Source organism: Quercus suber, unplaced genomic scaffold, assembly GCF_002906115.3.
Source record: "Quercus suber isolate HL8 unplaced genomic scaffold, Cork oak 2.0 scaffold_149, whole genome shotgun sequence".
Taxonomy (NCBI): domain Eukaryota; kingdom Viridiplantae; phylum Streptophyta; class Magnoliopsida; order Fagales; family Fagaceae; genus Quercus; species Quercus suber.
In genome coordinates, this window is record NW_027069610.1 from 636,866 (window position 1) to 647,755 (window position 10,890).

The 10,890-nt window shown below is 34.4% G+C and overlaps 1 protein-coding gene across 2 annotated transcripts; it reads right to left on the minus strand.

Moving 5' to 3' along the window:
• Positions 1 to 506: 506 nt before the first annotated feature.
• Positions 507 to 7,811, minus strand: LOC111985223 (uncharacterized). Of its 2 annotated transcripts, XM_024016870.2 has the most exons (12): positions 7,262 to 7,811; positions 7,090 to 7,165; positions 6,242 to 6,314; positions 5,880 to 5,963; positions 5,592 to 5,708; positions 4,377 to 4,805; positions 3,581 to 3,984; positions 3,344 to 3,443; positions 3,179 to 3,238; positions 3,008 to 3,094; positions 2,271 to 2,399; positions 507 to 1,087 (listed from the first exon to the last, which is right to left on the minus strand). In XM_024016870.2, exons 2-12 carry the CDS (start codon positions 7,161 to 7,163, stop codon positions 785 to 787), a joined length of 1,860 nt encoding a protein of 619 aa, XP_023872638.2. In that variant the 5' UTR covers positions 7,164 to 7,165; positions 7,262 to 7,811; the 3' UTR covers positions 507 to 784. The 2 variants fall into 2 exon arrangements, with proteins under 2 accessions (XP_023872638.2, XP_065633227.1); XM_065777155.1 differs by lacking the exons at positions 7,090 to 7,165; positions 7,262 to 7,811 and adding an exon at positions 6,922 to 6,945.
• Between the last annotated feature and the right edge of the window lie 3,079 nt (positions 7,812 to 10,890).

Consider the following 10,890-nt stretch of genomic DNA (forward strand, 5'->3'; position numbering starts at 1 on the left):
TCTTTTTGGACTTGGCAGACTTACTGGAGGAGGAAGTAGGTTGAGGCACAGTTGCCTATGCAAGTGGATAAATAGGTGCTTGAGCAATAGGTTTAGCAATGGGAAAATCAATAGCACCCCCCCCACTCCCCAACACCCATTGGAAAAAAATTTGTGAATCTGCTACCTTCTTAGTGTTTGCTTTGATCTTTTTTGTTATTGGCACCCCCCTAGATCTTGGTTAGGTTTCCTGTTTTCTAACACCATGCATAATAAAGATTGTCCTCATAATAAGGCTGGCAGTGTCAGCAATTTAAGCGAAGCAAAGCTTTATTGTTGGCGATTAATCACCCTTTTTTTTTTTTTTTTTGCAGGTGGTCACATGTAGGTACATTTAAGCACCTATTTTATGCACCAATCTGTCAAGTGAGTTAATTATCACGGCTAAATTTTAAAATAAATAAAATTTTATAAAATGCAGAGTAGAGAGCAATCGTGGTTAGAGAGTAATTAGAGTAGTCTAGATCGAGAACGAACCATTGCAACAGATTTATTTACATAGCTCAATGCAGATTCTTGAATTTTCACAACACTACAGGAACAATAGATACTTTCTGTAGGGAAACATAGCAACATGGATATCACATAATATGAGTAAAAAATGCCTTAGATCACTCTCCTATCCTCCCTTTTCTGGCTTCATATCCTACTTTGTACAAAAAGAAAAATATAGACTCCCCTAGTATAAAACTCCTAGGAGCAATGCAATCTATCTCAAGTATTAAGTAGCGGCCAGTGCAAAGAGTCATTTTATGAGCTCTTTAGATATTAAATACCGGAAGGTGAAGTTGTGAGGAACGTATTCGATGCTCTTGCGAGATTTTCCTAGCTGACATTTCTTAAGACTCTTCTTCAGAGATTCAGGCAAAGACTGTTGGATCATCTCCATCACTCCAGCTGGACACAAATCGGAATCCTTCACAAATGACTGAACGATTTTTGGTAAAAGGATTATATGATCCTTACGTACACCAAAGGTAGCTCGAATGTACTCTTCTTTTGCAGATTCCAGCTCTTGAAATACTCTCTTGGGCGTGTACACTCGAACCTGAACAAGACCAAAAGAATAAAAGAATTAAAATATATCCCATCAGGTACCAAGACATGTAACTCTTTAAGGTTATATCTTTCATCCTGTTTGAATTTCTTTCTTTGAGTTGTTTATGAGTTAGGAATTATATTTACATCTAACTTGCCTAGTTTTACACCACTAAATAACTTCTTTTTGGATTCATATTAGTTCTAAACCTTCTGTTGGATCAAATACTTTCTTCATACCCATCATGTAATTCAAATATCAAATCAATCTATTGTCAATTGCAATCCAATCTATAAACTCCTATAAATTTGTATAAATTAAATTGATTTTCAGTAATATCTGAAAGGGATTTTCATTTTGGCAAATAGAACAGAACAAGGACTTGAAATCAAATTGCAGAATTTTCAAATTATAAATCGTATAAAAACTAGTTTTTACTGGTTTTACACCAATCTGATGGATCCCTCGTCCATAAATTTTTTTAATTTACTTATTTTTATTTTTCCCTTCCTTTTGTTGCTTGCTAGCCGCATTAGCAAAATTGCCCTCTTGCTCCATTATAGCACATATTAAAGAAAAACTGAACAGTGAAAGACTTCCATCATAAGCAGTTGATGATATCTCCAAAACGTTAGCTTCCTACAACTGCAACATATAACTTGGCTGCTAGGAATTTAACTTAATGGATCAGCACATTTAGCTTTATTAAGCACAACAAACTTGCTTGACTCTTATGAAGTTATGAAACTCTTTTGAAGCCAATTCCTGCAGTGAATATGTATCACCTACATTTTGTAGGAACTCAATTTCAAAACAAAACGTATGTGAAGAACAAAGACTTGAGTTAACAAACTGGGAAAGTGAAGAAGTGAGCCATAAATTAAACCGGTTTCTGAATATTAGTCTCCGATAATACTGTCGAGCAGTATGAATAGAAAAGATATTGCATGTAAATGTAATAGTAAGTCTCAATGGATTTACCCCATCAAAGGGAAATGAGTCGTAGTGTAATTACTTTCATCAATTCTTTTTTCTTCTTCTAGTTTTCTTTTTTAATGGTAAGACTGTTCTACCATTTCAGAAGAGCATTCTCAAGCAATATTAGACATTAATGCAGAGTCTCTACACTGCATTTTTAAGCAGCCATGGGATAATAAATGAAGCTAAAAACAGATAAAGAATAAAGAAGTACCGCTGGATCAGAATGGCTTCCCGAACAGAGCGCAAAGTGCAATAGGGGTTCTGGATTGTCAATTGCATATGCTTGCCGTTCATCTCCAGGCTTGAATTTTGTCCTTGGAGAAAGTAACAAGCGAAGCCACTACACACAGAAACAAGCTTTTATCAGCCCCACTAGAAACATGAATTTGGCTGAGGCTCACCAGGTAAATAACAAAATAAAAGGAAAAAATAGCTTTGTTGTTTCTAGTGAGAATTAATTTAGAAAATTAAGTCAAAAAAAATTTTGATAATGTGTCTTTGGGAATCATAAGTTTGACCTCCTACTGAGAAGAGTAAGAGTAAATAAGAGGATAGGCTTATGTGCAGCAAAAGATGGTCTTGTGTCTACCAAAGAAAAACTTTTTGATATGGACTAATAGGAAATAATAAATTTAATCACTTAAATCATTATTCTAACATGTAGAATTTTTTAACTTTAAATTGGAGGTAGAGTGGAGAAAGAATTAGAACTAAGGATCACTATCCCTAACACCATGTTAAACTACCACTTATAGCAAAAGTTTAAGCCAATGGGAAAGAGTGAATTTAATTACTCAACTATTGTTCTAACACTTTCAAGGCCAGTGATTGAATTTAAGCCCAACATCATTTCACATAACTTTAAATGCATAAATTTTACTAAAGATATAAACACTAATCTCATATAACCTCAAGATAAATTTTAAAAAAGAAAAGGCTTAGGCACACCTGCCCAGGACGAGACATTCTGCAACCTAGGACAGAACTCTGTATAGTGTCTGCACTGATGATGTGACCCCCAATGTTATATGCTGCCTGGATAGTGGAAAAGTGTAAGAAGACAAATAACCACAAAAAACATTAGCTACTCTCCTAAAGGAACAATGAGGTACATCCCACCTTTAAGAGTAGAAAAACTCTCTTTACATTGTTTTGGGGAATCCCATAAGCCAAATATGCCTATTGGAAAGCAAAAGCTGATTAAATTTCATTTGCATCAGAAATAAAGATATAGGCAGGAATTAACACTGTACAGTTAATATATCTACTGATAAGAATCATTACATGCATCACCAACGCATTGTGTATGTTAATCCAGAATGCTAGCTTCTCTTCATGACTCAACATCCTAGGATCTACTTCTTCTAATCGACAAATAAGGGACCTGTAACAGAACAACTCCATGACCATAATTAAATTGCAAGAGAGCATGGAATACATCTAAGTGATTCCATTATCAAATGAAATTCAACATCATTTGAGTATGATATTATCTTGAGTAAACATTTCATAAAGGTTCACCTGAAATTTTGTAGCAGATGTTCAGTATCACCCAGTTTCTGACCATCTCTGTAAATCCAAGGTACTTCAACCATGGTGCTGTATGGTCCACTGAACTCCTTGAGTCCTTCCACATGGAAAGGATTATCTAAGCGTACATCAAAAGAAGAATTATTCCTGAACCCTGGACTCCACATTTCACACTGATCTTGTGGAGAAAATGCACTCATTGATGACATAGACGAATTGGGAGATGACAGGCCATTATGTGTCAAAGGCGGGTCTGCTAGCTTGCAATATATGGCTGACATGCACTTAATCATATCCTCAGAAAGCCTGTTAGGTGTTTCTGGAACATGATCAGAGATGCGGGTACCGAGATGCTCTGCCAGACTGATTATACTTGACGAAGTATTCTGAGCATACTGTAGAGAAACAACAGAAAGTCATAATCCAGAGAAGGTCTCCATATTGCAATATATGAATTTGTGAACGTATGAATGAATTTAGGAAGGGGAACTCATGTATGTATTCCTCAAACATTTTATGTTATAATTCTGTTGCAGTTGCAAGTTTATTGCCAATAACACCTCCACATCAAGGCACTAGTGACATTTTGTCTCCATCATTTTATTTAGTAAAAATTTGGGTTAAAAGAAAACTGAAATTAATAGGATATATTTCTGGAAAAAAAAATTAAAAAAAAAAAAAATTAACACATCTTTTGATGTAGTGTGGATCTATACAATTGGCTGTCCTGGGGGAGCCAAGCTCCAACTAGAGAGTAGAGATGGTTATGTGATGGGACTCAAGTTACCTCCATCATGGACAAAGGTTGGGAATGGCAAGCACGTAAAGCCTTAGACAAAGAATCAGCTGGAGGTGAAGTCCTAGTCGAATACACTGAACGTTGAGATAATGAGGAGTGACAGCGATGAACACCAGAATCTAATAGCTTCTCCTCTCCACCAATTCCATTGGATTCCTTCCATGGGTTGTCAAGCAAGTCACAAACAGTTTGTGCAACTGAACTTTCCCTCTTTGATGTAATATCAGGTCTGGAAGCTTTGTGGATCCTTGCTCTTGGAGTATTTATAGGTGATTTTAATCTTTCATCCTTGGAAGATGGAGATACAGAAGTTATTTGTTGATCAAATGCTTTCCGGTACAAGGAGAGAAGATATTGCTCCAAATACACTACTTCCAACTCCAACACTGCAATTTCCTTGATTAACTCTGTGGCTGGCTGGAGTCATCAAAAAGTAGTGTTAAATTAAAGTATGAAAATGAAAATGCAGCTATTAAGCAAAAGGAAAACCAAAACCAGAGGCTGTAATTAACATAGGAATTATACATGATTCCATGGTTAACTGGGGTTATACAAGGGCATCATAAAAAACTATGACAATTAGTAGTAGCATTAAACCATAAAAATAAAATATTGGAGCATACGATTCATTAGTTACAAGTACCTTTATGGATAAGATAACACATGGTGTCTAAGTCATAATTACAAAACAAAAGCAAATAATAAAATAGAAAGCAGGAATTCTCCATAGATATTGACTGTTCACAGTATTGGTTTTCCGGCTTTCCCTCTCTTTGGTAAATGAAATTTTGGTTAAAATGATTAAGAAATATAATGAGATAATGCAACACCTTAAGATATTGGGATAAAATTTACAACTACATTATAGACAATATACATAAATGGTGAAACTGCAGTTAAACTGTATAAGTAGTTCATAATAATTTACTCTCCAAAACCGCCAAGGCCTAGTGGTTCCTAAGGCCTCATTAGATCAATGAGGTCCTGGGTTCAAAACCCACAACCAGCATCTTGGGACCACTCCCAAGGGATTCCTCCCTGTAATTACTTGGTGTTTGTAGGACAAAATGACTACACACACTCAAGGGAATAGTCAAGTGTTCGAAGAGCGTTGGACACCCTCTTTAGCAAGAAAAGTTATATAAATTACTCTCCAAAACAAATCTACATCAGTGTTTGGGAGATGTAGGCAAGAAGGTATACCTTGGGCATTACTGTTTCAGTTGTATTATCCTGAGAGGAAGACCTATATCCCATTGCATTTTCCAAAGCCCGGCGGACCTCAAATTGGTCTTGTAATCTCTTCTCAAGTTGTAGAATCTGCTAGCAACATATTTTAAAATTAATAAGTAACTAGTAGAAATCACAGTTATAAAGATGGAGCCTATTTGCAATAGGCTGAATAGAGGCATGACCAAGGAAAAGGATTAGATTTAAGTCTTGTGATTTTTCAAAACGTGGTTATTAAGAAGAAAAAATTCACTTCCATACCTCTTGCTTTAAAGAATTTTGAACTTCAGCCTTAGGAGATTGCTTCTTATTGGTTTTGATATGGTCCTCTAAGTGCCCCATATCCTGAAACCAGATTGGAGTAAATTAGAAATGCAAGAGTTGCGTGTGTACTTATTTACTACAAGTAAAACTCACTGAGAGAGCACTGCATAAGAGCTATAAAAAACGATCATTTGCTTAGTATAAGGTATCAACTCAGCCCAACAAGGCCTTATATCTCAATTACTAAGGATTACAAATGTTCTGGATGGGCTCTTAAGATGCAGAGCGAAACACAATCAAATAAATAACAAGATGAAGTGGATAATTCCTTGAAGGATAAAAGGAGTAACCAATCTTACCATCTTTATTCGGTCTGAGGCTTCAAAGGAACTATCCACGTTATCTCCCCCAACTCTTTTCTTATCAGGAAAGCTGTCAGAGCACAAGAGTGTACACAAAAAAGTCAAAAGAAATAGATTGGAGAAGGCAGGATTTGAAGTCTGTCATAGCAATTATAGGCCACTTCATAAACATTTTTCTTCCCATGAACAACCCCAAGCTACAAAATACGTTGGTAGTCTACAAAATAACCTTCCTTCCATTGGGGTCTGTGTAATTATCATTGTCCCTAAGCCTCTCTCAAACCGGTTTCTAATTACATTCAATACCCGCTATTACTGATTGATTAACATGCTTTACAAACCTTAGCAGAAAATAATGGACACAGAAAACAAGTGGGAATCACAATCTACAAATTAGCAGGGAAACAAAAGATTACATGCCTAAATGTGCATATTCAAGGATTTAACTGAAAAAACACGCAAGTTTTACCCTTTCTTGAAGCTCTGAACCATTGGTTTCCATTTCAACCAAATGTTCTTTAGGGAATTAGCCATTTTAAAAGTGACGACTCACAGAAACTATGAATATAGTAATCAATAGAAAAAGGGTGATTAGGTATGTGCCATCAGGCATATTACTTGTAAAATACAAATGGGTAATACTAATATCTATAGCTGTGAAAGCTCAAGTTTCCTACTTAGCAAAAAGGAAAGCTCAAGTTTCCAATGCCCACTCTAACCCATCTCAGAAGTCATTCCAGTTAATGCACCCCACTTGAGAAACATACCAAAATTTTGAAAGTGTATATGCAGAATGATCGCAAACTAACAAAAAGAATTAAATGACCCAACAGTTGGATAGGTACCTCTTTGAACGCTTGTGCATTGGGGTCACTCTCAGTCCCAGCAGTTTACTACCTCCACTCCCCTCAAAACCCATCTCTGAAACCATCCCAAACAGTGATTTCGGTAAAACAAAATGCATTTCACAGAAGTAAGAAAAGCTTAAACAGCAAAACAAGAGCAAAGAACAGTTACCACTTCACTCCAGAACAAAAGAAGTAAATGCCCAGATGGGGTATATGAGAGAACAACTAGGCCAACTAATGCTAAAGACCAAACCAAAGACCACCAATTAGACTCCAAAACTTCCACTTTCCCTTCTTTTGCTTTTTCACTCTTTCAGCAAAACACAGCTTCTAGGAAGCAATCACAAAGTGATCATATTTTCCTGAAAACAGAATAGAGTCTGAACATAGCAGAGCTGAAGTGGTTGCATAAAACTCACAAATCTACGGCCAGTGGAACAACAAAGAAAGAAAAAATAAAAAGAGAGGCTTTTGACTAGTGAGTGTGCCTTCTCTTTGAAGAGACTATAAAGCCACAATCTTTTAAGCTTTTGTAATGAAAGAGAGGACTTTTTTTGCATTAAAAGAAGGAAATCAGTTCGAGAGCTTTTTTATTTAAGAAGAAAGTTTAGAATTGTGCTAGAACTGGTAGACCCCAAAATGTCAAAACGTTCAGAAGTGGACAATTTTCACTCAACCAAAGGCATAAAGTAGACAAATGGTAGGAAGAAAATTCATGGCTGTAACTGTTGGAGTGAATATATATATATATATATATATAGTATTGGTATTAGATAATAAACATAATATAACAACAACCCAGTCTCAACATTCTCTAATCTTGTTGGGAAGCAAGTGGGAGTTGGTGACCGCCCGGCCACCTTTGTCCCATACTGCTATACACAGTATACTATAGGATCTAATTCCCATAACATACCCTTATACTACACATAATATAGCACTGCATTTGATGTAGAACTGCTTGAAGTACTTCAAGCGCAAAGTATAGGGTCCAGTTTCCCGAACATACCCACTTTTATACACGTAAATAGTATGGCATTCGATGAAGAACTGATTGAGGCCTTGAAGTACTTTAAGCACAATTGCATAACTTGGGTGTTAGAGGTTGTAATTTCGGATTTTTAATTAAATTCAATCATGTATCAATGAATTACCAAAAAAAAAAAAAAATCAATAAGAATTAAATTCAATTGTGTAGTTTATTGATCAATACAACTATATATTTAAACAATAGTCCTTTTGTTTATACAATAAAAAGATTATGGTTTTTTTCTTCCTTAAGGACATTCAAAGTACTTGTATCTTCATTTAAACCTTAAATGTCTCCATTGAAATTGTTAGGAGATGTCAATTAATTTAATTACCAGACTCTTGGCAATATACTTATATCCTTGTGACTATAAAGAATCACAGCTAACATAATAGACAATGCAATTTAATCACTTATTTATTTGTTTGTTATAATTTTTTTATTTAGATTATTTTATTTAAAAAAAATATTTGATGTAAGGTTTTAAAAAGTTATATATAAACCAAATAAGTTGAAAATAAATAAATCAATCAAACAGGCAGGTCTCGCTGTTCATAAAAGACACTATAATTCATCAAATGGCAGAATTTTGATAACTTGCCCAATTCAAAATTTTCAGCTGCTAGACCTAATATTTCCAGCCTTTACCAGGATCAATCTCTACCACCCCATTTTTCCTTCAATCAATATAAGGACCTTACCTAAAATTTGCGTCACTAGTAGTTATTGGCAGTGATAAAAACCATGTTGGAAAAGTTTCATATAGTATTAGCTGTCTCACAAATGCCTATTCCAACTCAAGACACTTTTTGACCAATATATATTATCATACATCCAAAATATTTCTTTTCTTGCTAATAAAGCTTAATGGCCGTTTAACTAATAACGTCAATGTTTATGAGAATCATTACTTTATCAACTTTTTTTTCAATCAACTATTTGGTATCATGACAAATATAAGTATCTAGTACAAGGATATAAAGATGAACATGATTAATTTGTTTTGATTAGTCCACTTGTTAAATCATAATATATCCAATTCAAAGCAGACTATTAAATAATAATAATGAGTAAAAGAACACTAATCAAAATTGGATTATATTCCACCATGATTCATTAACAAAGGGGGGTCACCTCAAAAGGGATGAAAGGTGACTAGGGTGAGGTATAAAGGAGACATTGGATACTTGAAAGGAAATGAGGTTTCGTGGGGGGTTTTTTCTCTTTGTCTCTATAAATCTCTTTTTGAAGAAATTAAAGAGATACCCAAAAATTGTCCTAGTATCCAAAGAGACTTAACGTTTGTCAAAGAATCCACCATATAAAAATACTTAATGACTTCTATGGCGTGACCTTTTCCAAGACCAATACAAAAGAAAAAGATGGCCAGTCTTTCTTTTTGTCGTGAATCGTGACACTCACCTACTCACTAAAAAAGCTTCTTTTCAATGCCACACCACACCAACAAGAGAGAGAGAGATTATATTATTGAAAACTTTTTCTTTAGCAATTGTTTAATAGATACCTTTTATATTGAGATTGCGAGAAAATCCGTAGGTTAGTCTAACCACGAGTGCTTAAAAGTCTATTAGGCTCTAGAAAGGAAGAAATTTACTTATCTTATAGTAGTAGTAAAAACATGTTAGCAAGAAAATAAATTAGTAGTAAAAATATGGTCTTGACCCAAAATCAAGAAAGTGAAAAAAAATTATGGGTATTTTGTTAAACAAGACTAATGCTAGTTTTCACATTTATAATATATAAATGATTCTTTCTTCTGGGTTCTTCAGATAAGACAGCGAGAATGGGTTTTTTTTGGACCCATCTGATTCTTATAGCTTCATCACAGGGGTTGAAATTTTCAGTCCCAATAAATAAACAAATGAAACTTCTATTTTATCTTATTATCAAAAATTTTATACGAGTCAGGTGGTTAGCATTCAATGACAAAATTGTAAGAATAACGAGAAGAGTACATCATAAAATATATGGCTTAAGAGTAAGTGAAGTTTATCATTTTTCAAATAAACTTGACAGACATGCTTCATAGATCTATGAACTTATCGAGTCCATGAAACTATGTGGTTGTATTAATTACATTCTTTATTTTTGGATTACAAAAAATAACATCCCCTATAACAAGGATCTATTTCACACAGTTCCATGCTACTAAGATTTCTCTTAAAAGATTGTCAGTTTATAAACACAAGGTTAGGTTATGATTTTAAATAGCTGAAAATGTCGTTTAAACAGAAATGCAGTACTAAAAAACAATTCTGGAAGTTAAACAATGCCAAAGATGCTATAAGGCCCTGACATGTTTTTATAGTTTCTATGGAAATTTGGCTTGGGTTTGCAGGGTAGCCAAGGAAGAGTTGAAAATCAGACAAAGTGACAATTTGTATGAAGGTTCCTATTTTGAAACAGTTACATTGAAATATACACTTTTCAAGAAATCGTACACCATTCAAATATGAATGACAAACGAAGACAAACTGAATATTTGAATTGATCCAATTCGAAAAGAAGCTTGTAATTTGTAATGTTCTAAAATCAGTTTTGAATGCAGCCACTTGCACCATCGATCTTCTTGTTTTTTACAATATTATTGTTGTCCATTTCATATAAGGTTTGTACGTTATTGGTTTCTTGTGTAAAGTGGCAAAAGTACAATTTTGTTTTCATTAAATTATCAGTAATTACAAAAGCCTATATGATAACAACTCTAAATTATAGTATTATAGTACTCAAAAAAAAAAAGGATAGTA

Bases quoted from the DNA above. Each gene is read 5' to 3' on its own strand.
- LOC111985223 (XM_024016870.2), bottom strand. From the start codon at position 7,163: ATGGGTTTTGAGGGGAGTGGAGGTAGTAAACTGCTGGGACTGAGAGTG. The intron at 5,964-6,241 runs GTAAGATTGGTT...ATCTGGTTTCAG, and splicing joins CCTCAGACCGAATAAAGATG to GATATGGGGCACTTAGAGGA. The intron at 3,095-3,178 runs GTGGGATGTACC...TCCACTATCCAG, and splicing joins GAGTTTTTCTACTCTTAAAG to GCAGCATATAACATTGGGGG.